We start from the raw sequence: 18,431 nt of genomic DNA on the forward strand, positions 1-18,431 counted from the left end.
CTTGACCTGGGCGGAGCCGGGGCTCAGGTCGAAGTGGGGGAAGTAGGTCTTGGTGGTGGGGAAGGCCATGAAGGTCCTGCGGGAGGAAGGGTTGGGCGAGCCAGGGTTAGGTGGGGCGGCGGAGGACAAGGGTCGTGAGGGGTCCCCGAGCCCTGATCCCAACAGGGGAGGGTTGGGTCCTCACCTCTCCAGAGCCTCTCCGCCATACTCGCCAGCATGGCCGCCAATCTTATCCCAGGTGGTCTTGACGTTGGTCTTGTCGGCAGGAGACAGCACCATGGTGGGTTCTTTCTGAGTCTGTGTGAGGACCAGAAATGCGCCGGGTGGGGAGTGTGCAGAGCATTTATGCCTGGGGCGCGAGGGGCACGCCCGCCCGGGCCGCACTCATTGGCTGGCCCGGTGCCAGGAGGTGTCCCCAGTGAGTGCTGGTGGGGGTCCCAAGGCCGCCCTCTCCCCGTCCAGCGCAGACCAAGATCCAGTTCTCTATGGTACCCTCCATTTCCACTCCTGTGGTTCCAGGGAGCCCACACAGGTTCCTGACCCACCCGCTTTGCACCTGCTTTTGGCTCCGAACCTGGGGTATTTGCTGGTTGGGGAGGAGAGTACAATATTTTCTGAAGTGAAACAAGCTGTTTTTGCACCAAACTTTACCCAGGACCAAGAGCTGTAGATTGTCCATGTAAATAATGAGGGTGAAGGAGATAATGTGGGATCAGGTGCTCCAAGCCCTCCTTCCCCTAATGGTGAGCAGGCACTCCCCACCACCGCAGGGTAACAGGTGCAGGCACCGACTGCAGAGTGGGGTGGGTAGTTCGGCAGAGGCACCGTCAGGGCTTACCCTCTGGCATCCTTCGGACTTGGGCGCATCTGGTCAGGTCGGGCTCAGTGCTCCCTGCACCCACGGAGATTGTTAGCGGGAACCTTCCTCATTCAGAATCTAGCGAGCTCCCCGAGTCCCTCTCCCTGGCCTCGTTCTGTTGTCAGAGAAGGTTCTCAGTAGAGAGCTAAGATTCCTGCCCCAATGTCAGGGAGGGGGGAGAGATTGACCCTGGGGACTGGGTCTGGGGGTGAAGGAGAGGAACGCCTTGGTTGGGGGACCCACAGAGACTGAAAGGTTTGGCTGGGGCTGGAGTGGAGGTTGGGTGGCCCTGGGCCTGCCAGGTACTGACCCTGCTTTATGATCTTATAAATTACTTCAAAGACCCAGCGAGGGGTCAGCTTTTTGTTTGTTTGTGTTTACATCGGATGCATTAGGGTCAGATTGCTCCTGGACATGTCCAGTATCACAGAGCTGTTGTGTGAACGGGGTTAGAAACCTGCTCTGTCTGCCTGATCGTGGCCATCAGGAGTTCCTACCCCAGTCCCCCACCCCAGGAGATTCAGAGGAAGGGGCTAACTTGGCTAGGGCAAAGTTCACTGCCGACTGAGTGCCAGGGGGAGGGGAGGAAGCAAAGAAGGTCAGAGGGGTCCTGGCCCCTAACTCTGACCTCTGGTCAGGAACTTGACCCTTGGTCCTAGGTGCCTGCATTTGTCTGCCAGAGGTGAGGATTCCAGCTGGTAGCCCCCAGCGGAAGGGATGGAGGGAGAATGAATGAATGATTGAATGAATGCAAACGTGCTTTGTGAACGGTGTGTCACCGTGGGTGTGTTGGAAATGAACTGCACCCTGAGAACCTTCCTCATCTTAGCACCCACCTGTCCCCCCCATTTCCCCATCACAGGAAGGCAATTGTTTTGTTCAAGTCTTTGGGGATCCACACCCTGCCCAGACCCGGGAACGTCAACCCAGGAACTGTCCCCATTTGAGAGTCCTGGGCCCCTGTTCCTTTGTGCGCAGAGGTCTGGGATCGCGCCTTAAGATTCCGGGAGGCTCCGCACAGGACCCGGAGGTTCTCTGCCAAGGCGCAATAACCTCAGCCCACCAGCTCCCCAAAGACCACACACGCGCAGGGTCCGGCCGTTTGAGGCCTGTTTATTGACATACAGAGATCTAAGCCGGCGGGGCAGGGGACTCAGCGGTACTTCTCGGTCAGCACCACCGCCACGCCGGTCAAGAACTTATCCCATGCCGCCTGCATCTCTACGGTGAACTCGCCCTGCAGGTGGGAGGCCAGCACCACCTGGAAACACTGGATCAGCAGCTGTGGGAGAAGGGGCGGATGAAAGGGGGACTGCCTTTGCCAATTCCCTGTCCAGCCCCAACCCCGGCTGCGCGCGCGCGAACCCTACGGAGGCCCGGGCGGGCTCACAGGGAAGTTGGAGGGGTCCACGCGTAGCACTTGCGCGTGCAGGTCGGCGAGCGGGCTCAGCGCCGCGCGCAGGTTGTCCATGTGCTGCACGGCCACGCCCACTGCCTCGAGCATGCGTTGTCCGTGGGTCAGCAGCTGAGTCTCGTCAGGGCAGAAGCCCAGGTGCTTGAAGTAGCTCTTGGTGCTGGGGTAGACGGTGAAGAGCCTGACGGAGCAGGTCGGTGAGTGAGGAGGGCGGCCGCCTGGGGTCCTCCCAGCGCCTGCACTGCCCAGACACCCGGAAATCTCCCGCCTGGGCCGCTCCTCGGACTCCGGCCCCAACCCCCTGTGACCGCCTCCCTGCGAGCCTGGAAACCCCGCCTCAACCCACCTGAGCAGCAGCTCCGCCCCAAAGGACGCCTCGTGGCCAGCGATCAGGTCCCAGACCTGCGCCACCTGGATGCGCTCTTGGGCGCTGAGCATGGCGCTGGCGGGGCGTGCTCTGGGGGCCCCTCCCGCCGCGCCGGCCTCCTTATAGCCTCCTCACACCCCAGGCACCCCGCCTGCCCTTATCTGCAGGACGGCGGCGGGAACGCGGGGACCCTCGGCTAGCACCGGGAAGTGTCTCCAGCCCAGGTCCCGATCGCCGCGGAGGCCACCGCCTGGCGGGGCTCCAGCTTGCCCGCAGTGACTCACGCGGCTGTGCGTGCGTGCTTTTGCTGCAGACTTTAGCTGGATCTGGAATTACTCCCGCGCGGGCAAAGTTAGAACCTCTCCAGGAGGGAGCCAGTGGAGGGATTGGGAGAAAGAGCGCTGGGCAGGGAACCCCCTTTTCCCCGCGGGACGGGGGATCGTATCATGGGTCCCCGCAGCGCGGGAGCTATGACAGCAGGCTTTGAGGAAAAGCCTCCCGAGCGCCGACGCTCACCCAACACGCTGAGTAAAGCAACAATCTTTGGGCGATTTGGGAAGCAGGAGAGGAGCAAACGCCTCTTTGACCTGCTCTGCCCCTTCCCGACTCTGGGGTCCGCAGGCGCACGGATCGCCCCACAGCACCCTTGGGGTGGCTTTCAAGCCGCTGGTGACACGGGGGTCGGCCGCATTCCTGCGGCTCTCGCTTTCTTTCACTCCCCCCCTTTCCCGCCAATACCGAACGCAGGGGCCACTCCGTCCTCATCCATTTATTGGAGAATCCGGGGAGGAATTACGGAAGGTTCAGGGGCAGGGAAGGGGCCGCAGTCCGCCCTCCATAGGGCGGCTGCGCTCAGCGGTACTTCTCGGTCAGGACGCAGGACACGATGGACAGGAACTTGTCCCAGGCGGTGTGGGCGTCGGCCGTGAAGTCGGCGGGGAAGTGCGAGGCCACGGTGACCAGCAGACAGTGGGACAGGAGCTGAGGGGCGGGAGCGCGGCTCAGTGAGCGGCCCGGGTGCGGGAGCGCGTGCTCTGGGGGTGGGGCGGAGCACCTTCGGCCGAGACCCGGCCCCTTCCCGCGCTCCTCGTCCCTGCCAGGACCCCAGGCCCCGCGCCCACCTTGAAGTTGACGGGGTCCACGCGCAGAATGTAGGCGTGCAGCTCGCTCAGCTTGGCCAGGGCGCCCGCGACGTTGTCGATGCTCTTGACCGCATCGCCCAGGGCGGCCACCACCTTGGCACCGTGCACGCGCAGGTGCACGGAGCCGGGGCGCAGGTCGAAGTGCGGGAAGTAGGTCTTGGTCTGCGGGTAGCTGGTGAAGAGCCTGCGTGCAGGCATCGTGTGAGTGCCAGAGGAGGGCGGCCTCCCGTCCACCTCCCCAAGATCCCTGCTTCCTTTCCTGAGCCTGAAGACCCAAATGCGACCTCGCCACGGGGCCTGCCAACTCAGCAGCTGCATCGCATTCTTGACACCCACTTTGCTCTCAGACTGCTGCCGCTCGCCCAAGCTTGGTCCCATGGTCTGGAGGCCCTCTGCCTCCACACCCTCCCAGCACCTAACCTTGCCCCTGCTCCCCACCTCAGCCCTCTTCCAAGGTCTCCTTGCTCCCAGTTGACCCTGCAAACCCACTGTAGGGCTCCAGCCCCTTTTCACCTCTTGTCTGGCCACAGAAACCCCCTTCCCAGCCCCTGACCAGGCTTCCTGATGAACGGTCTGCCAGAAATAATGCCCTCTCCAGCTCTATGGCAAGGAAGATCTCTTCAGGGAAACTACCTGGGATCACCTTCAGGCAGGATTAGAGACCCTGATGTTAGTGCTTGTAGTCTCTTGACTGCCTCCTTAGGCAGTTGAGGCCTTGGAAGAAACACATCCATGCTCCTCTGGGAAGATCCTGGGCCTGTCCCTGCTCAGGCCTCAGTGAGCATAGGGTCAGCCAGAAGTCCATGCAGTTCATCTTCCCTCCTCACTGGTCTCTCCTCGCTGGCCCCTGTCCTCCCTGGCCCCACACCGTCACCTACCTGGCTCCATCCCAGCCCATCTGGCACTCACCTCTCCAGGGCCTCAGTGCCAATGGCATCCTCCTGAGTGGAGATCTTGTCCCACATGGACAGGATGATGGTCCTCTCTGCCTTGGTCAGAGACATGGTGGTAGCTGAGCTGGGCGTGCTTAGGACAGGTCTCTGTGGTGCTCGACCCCCAGGATCCCTTTATATACACGGAGCCAGGGTGGGGGCTGGGCTGTGGCCATTGGTCTGGAGAGGGGAGAGGGCTGTGCGGGTAGGGTCTCTTATCAGACCCAGTGAGGGTGGGTGGTCAGGGGCTGGTGGCACTGGTGGGGTGAGGGGCTCTCCAGCCTCCCCCTGCTGGGCCACAGCTAGAGTCCAAGTTGCAGGGAGATAGGGGCCCAGGCCTGGGTGGAGAGTCCACGTGTCGGCCCAGCTGCATGACTGGCCTCCACAGTCATTGTCCCTGACCTCCCTGTCCTTGTGCTGGAAGGGTGACCTAGAATGCGTCAGGATCTCACAGAAGCACTCCCCCTCCTTCCTGTATTTACGCTTTTGCTGTGCTGCCTCATGAACCACGTTACAGATGAGTGAACTGAGGTCCACAGAGGGACACTGAAGCCAGCTGTCACAGGGTGCAAGTGACAGTCTTGGCTTCAGACACTCTGCCTCTGCTATGTAGCCCCTTCCCCACCTGGATGAGGTTCTTCTCCCCCAGCAGCTTGACTGGGGACGCTCTCCAAGCTGAGCACCCAGGCTGGGAGGAGGCTCGACTCTTGACTCAGAGCCTGGGATTACATGAGTCTCCGCCTGCCGCCTTCCCAGCACAGCTTGTACGGTTTATTTCTATCTCTTTACCCTCCTAGCTCATTCCCTTTCCCTTCTCCCCTATAAGGCAACCCTTCTAATGTGCTTAACATGTTCCTTTAGTTAGTATGTGTTATTGCAAAGGGTACATTTTTAGGCGTGTATTTTGAGTTAAATTATAGGTTGATTTTTAAAAATTTAACATAATCATTTCCTCACAAGCACACCTTTTTAAAATACAAGAATTTTTTTAGGGGCACCTGGGTGGCTCAGTCGGTTAAGTGTCTGCCTTCGGCTTGGGTCATGATCCCAGGGTCCTGGGATGGAGGTCTGCTCAGTGGGGAGCCTGTTTCTCCCTCCCTCTGCAGCTCCCCCTGCTTGTGCTCTTTTTCTGTCAAATAAATAAATAAATCTTTTTAAAAAGAAGAAATATAGGAATTAAAAAAGATTTATTGATTTATTATTTGAGAGAGAGATCGAGAGAGGGAGTCGGGGGAGAGGCGGAGGGAGAGGGAGAGAGAATCTGAAGCAAACTCCACACTGAGTGTGGAGCCCAACACAGGGCTCCATCTCACGACCCTGAGACCATGACCTGAGCAGAAACCAAGAGTCTGATGCTTAACTGACTGAGCCACCCAGGTGCCCTGAGCATGGAACTCTTGATCTTGGGGTCGTGAGTTGAGGCCCCACGTTGGGCACAGAGATTAATAAAAAGTGTGTGTGTGTGTGTAATCACTGAAACTATGCCCGAGAGAGCTCACATGGGGTGAGTTATTCTCCCCATTCCAAAGTCCGGGGCTGCCAGGGTCCTCACCCCCAGCTCTAGAGGGGGCCAGTTAGCACTGTGTCCTTAAAGGCTTCCTAAAAGCCACCCTTTCCGTTCATAAAAACAATGCATGGTTCTTTTTTTTTTTTTTTAAAGATTTTTAAAATTTATTTGACAGAGAGAGACAGTGAGAGAGGGAACACAAGCAGGGGGAGTGGGAGAGGGAGAAGCAGGCTTCCCGCTGAGCAGGGAGCCCCATGCGGGGCTCAATCCCAGGACTCTGGGATCATGACCTGAGCCGAAGGCAGACGCTTAACGACTGAGCCACCCAGGCGCCCCCAATGCATGGTTCTTTAGACCTCTTGAGGGAGCCTACAGACTATGGAGGTGAATAGAAATCACTTATATCTCACCAGTCATACTAACGTTTTAGTGTTGTTTTCTTCCTTCAGCTGCATTACCTTGAAAATGCGTCTTCATGTACTGCAGTCCAGCACGTGTGGCCCTGTGAGTCAACTTGAACCAGCCATCTGGGAAGCTAAGTCTGAAACCAAAAGTAGCCACTGGAGGCTCACTGTGGGTGCCCTTGCTGGCTGGGTGCCGTCACCATCACTTGAGCAAGTCTGAAGTTTAGCAGAAATTACTTCCATGTCCATGTCTTCACAGAAGATGAGGACAATATTCAGGCCCCAGGCTAGGGAGAGGACCCAGAGGAGACTGCCAACCCTTACCTTGGAAATTCCTCCCAGGAGAGGGTCTCCAGCCAAAATGGAGGGTGGGGAGAGGATTGGAGGGACTCCCAGTGTGCCAGGCCTGCGGAGGAGTGGGGGGGGAGGAACATGTAGAGATCAAAGCAACAGTTAATCACTCTGGAGTAGAAATTGGTCTCAGGGTGCCAGCCCTGAGCTCCCTCCTTCCAACCTTGAATCCCCGGAGGTTAGGCAGAGGCAGGGGCTGCAGATGAGACCAACCTTTGGCCCAAGGGTGCCTTGGTGAGAAGGGCTGGGGAGAAGCCAGGGAGGGCCTGAGGGCAGAAGACAGGGACCCTTTCCCCCAGTCCCTAGGGCAGTCCACAGTATCCCTTCCTCCTGCAGGCTGGGGCCTTGGTCTGTACCTCAAGCCCATCCCAGGCATACCTCCCAGACTTTGCCCAATTGGTTAGCATAGCTAAGAGTACCCTTTGCCCCCCAAATTTTCCACCCTTTCTTTCTTCTCCGGGGTAGGCTTGTGTCCTGACCCCCCAAACTTATGCTGAGGTAGTTTCTCAGTCTCCATCCTATCCCCATCTCTGTCTGCCCTTCATCCACCTCATGACCTTAACCTCCATCTGTGACCTGAGACTCCTGCTGACATCCATGTAGACACCCTTCCTGAGCTCAGACTCTATCCAGGGAGCAAGTCATCACCTCACCTGTGCATCTCCAATGAAGCCCTGATCTTCCCCTCAAAGCCTGTTCTTCCCTGCTCACCTTTCCCCTGGTCCTGGTGGTTCAGGCCAGAGACCACAGGCCTCCTGGACCTTCCTCTCTCATCCCTGAAAATGGCTGTGGTTTCTGATCCTCAGTGAGGGAAAGCCTGCTGCCCCCCTCCTGCTCCCTGCCCTCCCAGCTCTGCTCCCACCCCCTGTCCTCCTCAGTCCCCTGGATGACTCTTCCCCAATATTGTCACTCACTTAAGTGTCACCGTGTTCATAGGCCCAGAGTGATCACCCCATTTAAAATTGCAACTCCCTACCCCTGTCTGTGCAATCTCCCACCTGCTCTACTTTTTTTTTTTTCCCCCTCAGAAAATAACTGTTTTTGTTTATTTTCCAGTAGAATGTGAGCTCCGAAAAGCAGAGAATTTTTGTTTTAGTTTTGTTTCCTGGTCTATTCCAAGAATCCCAGACAGGACTTCCCGGAGCAAGCTCCCCCAAAAGTACTTGTTGAGTGAGTTAGTGGTCCTCAACCCTGTGGTTGTCTTCTCTCTGAGCTGGTGGTCCTGCCTGCCCTGCCGCCCAGACAGAGCCCAGGGCTGGGAGCACCATGAATGCTTGGTCATTAGCTGCCCGACGGTGGACAAGGAGGCTGTTTCCTCCCTTCATGGGGCTGACCACACACTCAAGTCTTCAGATCCACCGGAACAAACAGGCACTGGTTTTTTGGAATGGGAAGGATCCCTGGGGTCATCTGGGGCCTGGGGGAAACTGAGGCCCAGAGTGGAGGAGAGGCTGGGCACAGTCATAAAGCCCATTGGAGGCAGGGCCCGGGCCTCAGGAGACTCAGACTTGGGCCTCTCCTATGCTGACGCCAAAGGTCCCACTCCTGGCAGGCACCTCCCCGACAACCAGGCACATGGGACCACACCTCATACCCCACACCCATGCTCCTGGGCAGGAGTCCTTCTGGGTCAGAGTCCTCCCTGGAGAAGGGGGTCCCACCTTGGGCACCTCCCCTCAGGACAGAGTCTCTTTGCGGCACTGAGAACCCCCAGGCCCTAATGTCAGGCACATAGCAAGCACAACCTCCAGCAGGACCCTGAAAGCCCCCAGAAGCCCCATGCGCTCTTCCTGGATTACATTTGACCACCTGTCCTGAGCCAGGCCTGCTCTAACAGCTGCGGGCACAGCAGGGGACACACACAAACACCTGCTGGCCAGAGCTGATGTTCTGGGGAGGAAACTGTACAATACGGTGAGTACAGTAGGTAAGCCCAGCAGTGAGGAAGAGTAAAAGCCCCTGACACCTGGGCTGTTGCCACAAGCCCCGTGTTCTCCCATGACTGTGATGCTCCAGACGAAAGCCCCATGTGAACACAGAGAAACCACAGGCATGCCCAGCATCCCCATCCTGGCTGATAAGGGGGACTGCTGCTTGGCCAACTGCAGCTCCAGCCTCCCGTGCCCTTCCCACCCTTCTAGACGGGAAGTATTAAGATACGAGAGCATAGGGCTCCTCCCACTTCTTGGCAGCATCCAATCCAGGGCAAAGCCCTGCTTCCTCCAGCCCAAATCACTAAACACCAGGCCCAACCCTCTAGCTCAGAGGCCCACCATTTCCCGTGGTGGATGGCCATGGAGGAGGCCATGTTGACGAAACCAACTTTGAGGACAGGAGTGTTCCCAGGGGTCTCTGGCTGGATGGCAGTGACATTGGAAAGAAAGAGGGGAACATGGTAGGCAGTGTTGAGGGGGGTTGCAGTTTTAGACGAGGCGGCCAGAGAAGATATCGCTGGGATGGCAAATTTAAGCAAGTATTGAGTAGTTGGGAGAATAAACCATGAGATGCTCCGGGCAAGAATGTGTGTAGCAAGTAGAGGGAGTAGGCAAGTCCAAAGGCCCCCGGGAGGGCTGTGCCTCCATCATTCAAGAGAAACAAGGCGGGGTGGGGGACAGTGAGGCTGGGCAGAGTAAGGGTGACAGGAGTGGCACTCAGGATGGATCTTACAGTTAGTACAGTATATCCCTTTCCATCCCAGTGTATCCCAGTAAAGAACGATGGTCCTGTGAACTGCCACCTCCTGGGTCCCACAGTTGTGAACATTTGCCATATTTGCTTTGTCAGTATATATAGGGATATACCAGGGTGTGCTTTATTTTTCTCCTGAACAACATGGAAGTGTGTGGTGGGCATCCTGGAGCTCTGTCTCCATACACTTCAGCATGTGTCTCCTAGAATAAGGAGATGTCCTGGCATAAATAACCACAAGTTTATTGCCGATCTAAGTGAACTAACATTATTTTGCATCAAATTTCCTCACTCATCCCCCAAATTTGTTCAACCTGTTCAAATGGAGATCTGACCCAGGTTCACACATAACATTCAGTTGTCCCTTTATTCTCTTATTCCAGAAGCTTTCCACCTCACATCCACCTTTTCTCCGTATCAGTGAATTTTGAACAGCCCAGGCAAGGTGTCTTGTAGAACATTCTATATTTTGGATTGGTCTGTTGGTTTGCTTGAAGTGTTGTTGTTGTTTTTTTTTAGATGGTCCCTTTATCCATGTATTTTCTGTACACCAGAAGTCAGATCTAAAGGCTTGAAGTCAGGTTAAAAATTATTGGCAATAAAAAGGCAACCCGCAGAATGGGAGGAAATATTTGCAAACTATATATGTGATAAGGAACTTGTATCCAGAATATAGAAATAATGGTTACAACTCAACAGCAAAAACACAACCCAATTTAAAAATGGACAAAGGACCTGAATAGACTTTTCTCTAAAAAAGATACACAAAAAGCACATGAGAAGATGCTCAACCTCATTACTCGTTAGAGAAATAAAAATCAAAACCTACAGTTACGTACCACTTCACACCCATGGTGATAGATAATATAAAAAAGCAAGATAAGGATTGGTGAGGCAGTGGAGAAACTGACCCTCACACCCTGGGAGTGTGAAGGGGCAGACGCTGTGGAACTCAGCTTGGGGACTCCCCAACAAGTTAGATGTCGTTACCATAAGACTCAAGCTGAGTGAGAACATATGTCCACACAAAACTTGTACGAGAATGTTCGTCGCATCGCAGTTCACACAGCCAACGGTGGAAACAACCTCAATGTCCGCCCAGAGGAAGAGATAAACAAAATTGGTACATGCATACAATGGAGTATTATTCAGCCAGGAAAAGGAAGTTCTGACACCCGCAAAACATAGATCAACTTAGGAAACGTTATACGAAGTGAAGGAAGCCAGACATGAATGTCTGCATATTATAGGACTCCCTTTATATGCAATTTCAAGAATATAAAAATTCATAGAGACAGAAAGCAGAGTGGTCCCCGGGGCTGAGGGACACGGAGCTTCTGTTTGGGGTGATGAAAAGTTCTGGGATGGGTAGAAGCGATTGTTGTACAACACTGTGAACGGACCAAATGCCACTGTGTTTCTCACTTTAAAATAGTTAAAGTGGTAAATGTGTGTTTTGTGTATTTTATCACAAGAAAACGAGAACTTATTGGCCAGCGTCACAGGCGATCCTGAGGACCTGCGTGGTACCAGGAGGCATGTGATGTCAGGTTGCCTGCTGTTGGTGATGCCAAGTGTGATCACTTGGTTAAGGAGGGAACCATCAGATATCTCCATAGTAAAGGTATCTCTCTCCCCCTTTGCAGGTAGGTAGTAATTTGGGAGCGATTGTTTTGGCACCATGGAAATATCCTATTCCAAAGAAACTTCATCCTACGGTTTTAGCAATCATTGATGATCCTGCTTGAATCATTATTTCATCGAGGATCATAGAATTGTGATGATTCCGGGCACCTGGGTGGCTCAGTTGGTTAAGCGGCTGCCTTCGGTTCAGGTCATGATCCTGGAGTCCCTGGATCGAGTCCCACGTCGGGCTCCCTGCTCAGCGGGGAGTCTGCCTCTCTCTCTGACCCTCCCCCCTCTCATGCTCTCTATCTCATTCTCTCTCTCAAATAAATAAATAAAATCTTAAAAAAAAAAAGAATTGTGATGATTCCTTCTGTATTGATGAGTTGGTGTTCTTTTGTATAGAGGCTCTCCTCATCAGCTGCAGATGAATGACAGTTTCTCTAAAAGGTCGGATTTGTGCTTAATTATTTTGCTTACCAGCTTTTACAGTAAGCGATCAATGGTGGCAAATTCTTACTCTACTAGTGGCAAATAAATTTCTCTCTCTCTTTTTTGATTAATGCTATGTAATCATGGATTTTTAATTTATTCAGTATTCTCCACAATTACAGTTGTTAGTTTTTGATGCTCAAACTGTCTCAGACGTGACCGGTGGGAGCCCTCCTGCCATACCCCATCCCTCTGTGAATATTTCCTTGCTTCCTGGAACAATAATATATTCCTCGCTCACCGTTACTTTCTCTGTCTTTGCCCTGGAATCAGCCATTTCTTCAAGGAAGTCTGGACTCTTTTCAGTGAGGGATGGTGTTTAGAACCAGGATCTGGGTGCTGTGTCAACTTGTGACTGTTGGGTGTCATTTCTTCTAGGACCTTAGTAGTGGACAGAACTATGAAATATATATGTAAAACATGAGTTTACAATGATATTTCCAATTCAAATTTTATGTAGTTTTTAGTAAAGAAAGTTTAAATCATAAAAGACTTTTTAATCTTTAAAAAAACCCCACTTATTTATTTATTTTAGTGGGGGAGGGAGGGGCAGAAGGAAGAGGAGATTCCAGCAGATTCCAGTTGAGCAGGGAGCCCGACATGGGAGCTTGATCCCAGGACCCTGAGATCACGACCTGAGCCAAAATCAAGCATCAGACGCTTCACCGACTGAGCCATTCAGGTGCCCCTAACCTTTCCTCAAAGTAAACATGTGGGGTTTGAACTCATGAGATTAAGAGTTACATGCTCTACAGACTGAGCCAACCAGGCACCCCAATCATAAAAAATGTTTTAAAACAAAAAATGTCACCGTTTTTATATTTGCATCTATTTTCACTTAGACTGAAAATAGTGGTTCCTAATGGCATAATATTTTTACTTATTTGCTTTTATCCTACAAAATAAATAATGTAGTTTCAAAATTGTGATATCGACTCTTGGTGCCAGTTGGCATATGCTGACTCAATTGGGATATTGGTAACATACAGGGAATTGAGCAAATAAGTAAATATTTTGAGTACAGTGAGAGCCAGGTTTCTCGCTATTGTGGGAGGGAGAAGACAAGAATAAACCATGTGGTGTTGGACCATAACTAGAGATATTGGTGTGAGGTTATGGTTTCTTTTTTTTTTTTTTAAGATTATTTATTTATTTATTTATTTGACAGAGAGGTAGAGAGAGCACAAGTAGAGTGGCAGGCAGAGGTAGAGGGAGAAGCAGGATCCCCGCTGAGCAGGGAGCCGATGCAGGGCTCGATCCCAGGACCCTGGGATCATGACCTGAGCCGAAAGCAGACGCTTAACCGACTAAGCCACCCAGGCGCCCCGAGGTTATGGTTTCTAATATACTTAGACACAGAATAGATATATGTGTGCATGTGTATTTACTCACGCCCATGTGTGTATATAAATATAAATATATCTCTTAGTTCTGTCAGCTGAGAGGGGTTGGAAGCAGTGACACCCTGCTTCCCTGCTTCCCAAATATCGTTCTTCACTAGGAGGAAACAGAGCTACGTGGGATAGGGCTGATGTTAGGCTGGTACAGGGAAAGTACAGGATGAGTCTGGAACTTCTTATGGCAGAAATAAGGAATGTAGTCAAAGGATGATGAGGACACATCAAAGCACACATGAGTCAGTTTGTCCAAATCTGGGACAGTTTGGGGATCAAGATAAATAATGATTGGCAATAGATCATAACCCACTGAATAAAATGGAAATTAATGAGTTAATATGATATATATAAAAAGGTGATGGGAAGTAAAAGCTTTTCCTTACAGTAGAATGCCTACTAGTAACTATGGAAGGAATGATGGAGAACTGCCATCGTGGTAGCAACTGATATAGGCGAGGGTCATCAATGGATGCCAAGAGCCACGGGTGCTTTTATGCTTGCGACTGGCTCAGAAAGAAAGAGCAAGTGAGCAAATGAATGCCAATGACTGGGGAGTCTTGATGAAGAGTATTTGAGGGTGTTTTTTTAGTATCATTTTATTTTACAGACTTATTGAGATATAATTCACATGCCATACCGCTCACCCACTTGAAGTGTACAATGCAGTGGTCTTTCTTATATTTATGGAATTGTGCAGTTATCACCACAATCAATTTTAGAATATTTTCATCCCCCCCCAAAAGAAACCCTTTACTCACAAGCAGTCACCCTTGCTTCTCCATCTTTGTCTTTTTTTTTTTTTTTAAGATTTTATCTGTTTATTTGGCAGAGAGAGAGAGAGCATAGAGGGGAGAGGGAGAAGAAGCAGGCTTCCTGCTGAGCAGGATCCCGGGATCATGACCTGAGCCGAAGGCAGACGCTTAACGAATGAGTCACCCAGGCACCCCTCTCCATCTTTCTTAATTCTTGCAACTTTTTGAGAGTTGGAAATCTATTTTTTATTTTTATTTTACGTAGACTCCTCAGCCAGCCTAGAGCCGGTACCAAGAGTTGGTCGCTTAACCAACTGGGCTACCTAGACGCCCTGATAATTTAAAAATTTTTATTTTTAATTTTTTAAAAAATATTTCTTTCTTCTTTCTTTCTTTCTTTCTTTCTTTCTTTCTTTCTTTCTTTCTTTCTTTCTTTCTTTCTTTCCTTCTTTCTTTCTTTCTTTCTATCTAGAGAGGAGGAGTAGCAGAGGGGGAGGGGCAAGGAGAGGGAGAGAATCTCCATCAGGCTTCACATTGAGCGGGGCTTGATCTCACCACCCTGAGATCACTACCCTGAGATCATGACCTGAGCCAAAACCAAGAGTTGGTTGCTCAACTGACTTAGCCACTCAGGTGCCCCTTGAAAATTTTTTAAATAAAAGGTTATGAAATTACAATATCTGTTATTATGACCAATAAACTACTGAGTGAATGTTAGGATTTCTTTGCTGTTCTTTTGGTCACAGCCAAGTGATTATATTTTTACATTCTTGCACAGGTTCATTTAAGTTGGCTTTCAGTTTTGATGTTTTCACTTTTTGCTCTTTTTGATTCTATGTTTGGTGATATTAAAGATTTACATGATTGAAAGATCCAAACCATGGAGAGAGCTAGACTGGAGGGGGGGGGCTCCCTCCACCCCTCCTCTTCATCCCCACCCATATTATTATTTGTAAACATTTCCAGTTTATCCTTGTGAGACCTTCTTGCAAAAATAAGCAAACACAAGGGGTGCCTGGATGGCTCAGTTGGTAGAGCATGTGACTCTTGATCTCAGGGTCCTGGGTTTAAGTCCCATGTAGGGCATAGTTCTTACTTAAAAAAAATATAAAGAAACACACACAAACTTATGAACACTCACAAGTGCACATACTCAGGGCTATGAACAGTCATACACATGTGCCAAAATGCACATACACAGTACACATTCACACGTGTGTGCGCACACACACATTTGTATCTCCTGTCGCTTTTTTCTTTTTTTCAGTAAACTCTACGCCCAATGTGGGACTTGAGCTCACTACCCAGAGATCAAGAGTCACATGCTCTACTGAGTGAGATAAACAGGTGCCCCTCTCCTCTCCTTTCTTACAGAAAAGCTACCATGATATATATACACCATTCTACTTTTTTCTGTTTTCTTTTCCTTTTTATTTGATAAATTCTGGACATCACTTCACAGCCACTATTAGAAACTGTCCTCATTCCTTTTTCAGGTTACAGTTCTCTGCTGCGTGGGTTTTCATGGTTTATTCATTCAATGCCTGAAGATGGACTGCGGTTTCTGGTGGTCAGAAAACTAAGCTGCCCCAGTGTCTATTATAGCTGTGTCCGGCTCCCCACCCCACCGCACTGCAGAGGGGACCACCAGCAGAGTGTGGTCAAAGTCTTGGATTTTTGTCCATCAGGTAGTTGAGAAGTGGATCTGAGGGAGTTTCATTTTTAGTGGTGTTAATTTGCATTTTTCTAATTTTGGGCAAAATTGAACTCTTTTCCTTTTTTATTTCTGTGAACTGCGATCTGACTATATATCATATCTGTATCCCCCACTAGGTTGTCAGCTCCACAGGGCAGGGGGCTTTGCTTATTTTAGCTGTTGTATTAGAGTCTAGAAAAATGCTTGGGCGGTTTATGTACCAATAAGTGCTTTGTAGGGGAAGAATGGAAGAATGAATGAGGGACTAGATACATTCCTTACGCCTTTCTTGCTACGATCAAGCATAAACCAGGGAATAGTACAAACTCCAGAGGAAGAAGAGAGTACCACGGTGGGCCCCAAGGACGGTCAGAGGGGCCAGGTGAGCTCCAGCGCTGACCCTAGAAGTAATGGCTGAGGGGCGCCCTTTCTGCCACCCCATCGGATTCCGTGTGCCCCCGCCCCACACACCCTGTCTCTTGAGCTGCGCTCTGCGCTCTGAGAGACCCTGGGGTCAGCGCAAAGGATTTCCGCAGCCCTCCTGGTGACCCGGTGCAGCCCCGCCATCCCCCCCCCCACGCCTCTGCCGCCCCCCGCGATGGCCCCAGGGACTACAGAGGCGAGGTGGACTTGCATTCGTTTATTGGCCTGTCGGTGGGATGCTGGAGGGTTCGGGAAAGCCCGCCCTCCGTAGGGCGGCTGCGCTCAGCGGTACTTCTCGGTCAGGACGCAGGACACGATGGACAGGAACTTGTCCCAGGCGGTGTGGGCGTCGGCCGTGAAGTCGGCGGGGAAGTGCGAGGCCACGGTGACCAGCAGACAGTGGGACAGGAGCTGAGGGGCGGGAGCGCGGCTCAGTGAGCGGCCCGGGTGCGGGAGCGCGTGCTCTGGGGGTGGGGCGGAGCACCTTCGGCCGAGACCCGGCCCCTTCCCGCGCTCCTCGTCCCTGCCAGGACCCCAGGCCCCGCGCCCACCTTGAAGTTGACGGGGTCCACGCGCAGAATGTAGGCGTGCAGCTCGCTCAGCTTGGCCAGGGCGCCCGCGACGTTGTCGATGCTCTTGACCGCATCGCCCAGGGCGGCCACCACCTTGGCACCGTGCACGCGCAGGTGCACGGAGCCGGGGCGCAGGTCGAAGTGCGGGAAGTAGGTCTTGGTCTGCGGGTAGCTGGTGAAGAGCCTGTGAGCGGGCGGCAGCCACACCTGGTGAGGCCAGTGCCGCGCTCCTTGGGCGCAAAACTTACCCGGCGTTGAAAAGCCCAGCAGTTGAAATACGATAAATAATACTTTAACGCAGTATTTTAAAACATAAAAATTAATGCAAACAATTCACGTTGAACAAAATGTTGTAATTTTACGCAAAGACAGGATCCGTATTGCTGATTTTCCCTATTACCCCAGGCTCCACTATGGCACAGCCGAATCCCACCCTCACTGTCCCATCATTCAGCAATTGGTTAATTCATTCATTTACTCATTCCACAGATGTTTGTGGACACCTAGGTGCTGGGCCCTGTGGAAAAGACAGTCTTACAGTCATGTACCCTCCCACTCACCTCCTCTTCCTGCTCACTATCATCCACCCCTCCTCACTGGTCCCTCCTCGCTGGCCCCTGTCCTCCCTGGCCCCACACTGTCACCTGGCTCCATCCCAGCCCATCTGGCACTCACCTCTCCAGGGCCTCAGTGCCAATGGCATCCGCCTGAGTGGAGATCTTGTCCCACATGGACAGGATGATGGTCCTCTCTGCCTTGGTCAGAGACATGGTGGTAGCTGAGCTGGGCGTGCTTAGGACAGGCCTCTGTGGTGCTCGACCCCCAGGATCCCTTTATATACATGGAGCCAGGGTGGGGGCTGGGCTGTGGCCATTGGTCTGGAGAGGGGAGAGGGCTGTGGGGGTGGGGTCCCTTATCAGACCCAGTGAGGGTGGGTGGTCAGGGGCTGGTGGCACTGGTGAGGTGAGGGGCCACCCACTCCTACCCAGGGCCTTAGAGGGGGTGTTGGCCACAGCCTGACCACAGTCCTGAAGTGATAGGGGCCCAGCCAGCCCAGGATGCCATGCTTGTGTTTGTAGCCCAGCTCTGACTCTCCTCCTTCATTTCAGAATCACAGAATGGGGGAAGCCAGGATTAGCTCAACACACACCGTGCTCAGGCTGGAACATGACGTGTTCTGCCTGCAGTGCTCCTTGGTGGGATCCTGTGGCTAGCACAGCCTGGCCACATGTCCGTCTCCTCTCCCTCTGGTTCTGTGATCCCTAGGTTTCCTTGAGAAAGCAATGGTTTTGCTCACCTATCGCTGAGCAGAGATGTACTGACGGTCCTCTGAAAAGCTGGGTGAAGTGTCAGATTAATAAAAGGATTCTTCTCATATCATGTGCTATTAGGGGTTGCGGGATTGCTCGCCATATTATCGTTGTAACATAATGAGGCAAATACTCCTTTACATTTTATTTTAACATAAAACAAAATTGACTGTCTTTAGTGTACTGCTCCGTGAATTTAGACACATGTATAAATTCATTCACCACGCCCACAATCAGGACATACAGCAGCTCTATCACCCCCCCCAAAAAAACTCCCAAATGCTGCCCCTTTGTAGTCTCACCCTCCATGTGGAATTGGAATCTTTTTTTTTTTTAAAGATTTTATTTATTTTATTTTTTTATTTGACAGAGAGAGACACAGCGAGAGAGGGAACACAAGCAGGGGGAGGGGGAGAGGGAGAAGCAGGCTCCCCGCAGAGCAGGGAGCCCGATGTGGGACTCGATCCCGGGACTCCAGGATCATGACCTGAGCCGAAGG

At 52.1% G+C, this 18,431-nt stretch overlaps 4 protein-coding genes across 6 annotated transcripts in view; all 4 read right to left on the minus strand.

Annotated features, from left to right (window-relative positions):
• Positions 1 to 458, minus strand: part of LOC102731459 (hemoglobin subunit alpha-1/2) — a 4,017-nt gene extending 3,559 nt beyond the window's left edge. Inside the window, exons 1-2 of one of the 2 annotated variants that reach the window (XM_081820458.1) lie at positions 185 to 458; positions 7 to 76 (exon numbers count right to left, since the gene is read on the minus strand). In XM_081820458.1, the coding sequence (XP_081676584.1) occupies positions 7 to 76; positions 185 to 279 (165 nt within the window). In that variant the 5' untranslated portion in view covers positions 280 to 458. The remainder of the gene's footprint in view (positions 1 to 6; positions 77 to 184) is intronic. The other variant, XM_081820459.1, reaches the window with a different exon arrangement.
• Positions 459 to 1,947: 1,489 nt separating this feature from the next.
• On the minus strand, positions 1,948 to 2,854 carry HBM (hemoglobin subunit mu). Its single transcript, XM_006732092.3, has 3 exons — positions 2,620 to 2,854; positions 2,250 to 2,454; positions 1,948 to 2,141 (listed from the first exon to the last, which is right to left on the minus strand). The coding sequence occupies exons 1-3, from the start codon at positions 2,709 to 2,711 to the stop codon at positions 2,013 to 2,015; spliced, it is 426 nt and encodes a 141-aa protein (XP_006732155.1). The 5' UTR covers positions 2,712 to 2,854; the 3' UTR covers positions 1,948 to 2,012.
• A 266-nt stretch (positions 2,855 to 3,120) lies between these two features.
• On the minus strand, positions 3,121 to 5,362 carry LOC102730541 (hemoglobin subunit zeta). Of its 2 annotated transcripts, XM_006732091.3 has the most exons (3): positions 4,692 to 5,362; positions 3,762 to 3,966; positions 3,121 to 3,621 (listed from the first exon to the last, which is right to left on the minus strand). In XM_006732091.3, exons 1-3 carry the CDS (start codon positions 4,784 to 4,786, stop codon positions 3,493 to 3,495), a joined length of 429 nt encoding a protein of 142 aa, XP_006732154.1. In that variant the 5' UTR covers positions 4,787 to 5,362; the 3' UTR covers positions 3,121 to 3,492. The 2 variants fall into 2 exon arrangements, with proteins under 2 accessions (XP_006732154.1, XP_081676587.1); XM_081820461.1 differs by lacking the exon at positions 4,692 to 5,362 and having other exon boundaries at positions 3,762 to 4,507.
• A 10,897-nt stretch (positions 5,363 to 16,259) lies between these two features.
• LOC102747458 (hemoglobin subunit zeta) lies at positions 16,260 to 17,414 on the minus strand. Its single transcript, XM_006751000.3, has 3 exons — positions 17,298 to 17,414; positions 16,602 to 16,806; positions 16,260 to 16,461 (listed from the first exon to the last, which is right to left on the minus strand). Exons 1-3 carry the CDS (start codon positions 17,390 to 17,392, stop codon positions 16,333 to 16,335), a joined length of 429 nt encoding a protein of 142 aa, XP_006751063.2. The 5' UTR covers positions 17,393 to 17,414; the 3' UTR covers positions 16,260 to 16,332.
• Positions 17,415 to 18,431: the final 1,017 nt, after the last annotated feature.

This window comes from Leptonychotes weddellii, chromosome 5 (assembly GCF_054177405.1).
Source record: "Leptonychotes weddellii isolate Sample4059 chromosome 5, ASM5417740v2, whole genome shotgun sequence".
In the NCBI taxonomy this organism is placed as follows: Eukaryota; Metazoa; Chordata; class Mammalia; order Carnivora; family Phocidae; genus Leptonychotes; species Leptonychotes weddellii.

Coding starts and splice junctions, on each gene's coding strand:
- HBM (XM_006732092.3), bottom strand. CDS start 2,711: ATGCTCAGCGCCCAAGAGCGCATCCAGGTGGCGCAGGTCTGGGACCTG. Junction 2,455..2,619: donor GGGGCGGAGCTGCTGCTCAG/GTGGGTTGAGGC, acceptor CTGCTCCGTCAG/GCTCTTCACCGTCTACCCCA. Junction 2,142..2,249: donor TGGACCCCTCCAACTTCCCT/GTGAGCCCGCCC, acceptor CTTCTCCCACAG/CTGCTGATCCAGTGTTTCCA.
- LOC102730541 (XM_081820461.1), bottom strand. CDS start 4,160: ATGGGACCAAGCTTGGGCGAGCGGCAGCAGTCTGAGAGCAAAGTGGGT. Junction 3,622..3,761: donor TGGACCCCGTCAACTTCAAG/GTGGGCGCGGGG, acceptor CCCGCCCCTCAG/CTCCTGTCCCACTGTCTGCT.
- LOC102747458 (XM_006751000.3), bottom strand. CDS start 17,392: ATGTCTCTGACCAAGGCAGAGAGGACCATCATCCTGTCCATGTGGGAC. Junction 16,807..17,297: donor GGCACTGAGGCCCTGGAGAG/GTGAGTGCCAGA, acceptor GCCCGCTCACAG/GCTCTTCACCAGCTACCCGC. Junction 16,462..16,601: donor TGGACCCCGTCAACTTCAAG/GTGGGCGCGGGG, acceptor CCCGCCCCTCAG/CTCCTGTCCCACTGTCTGCT.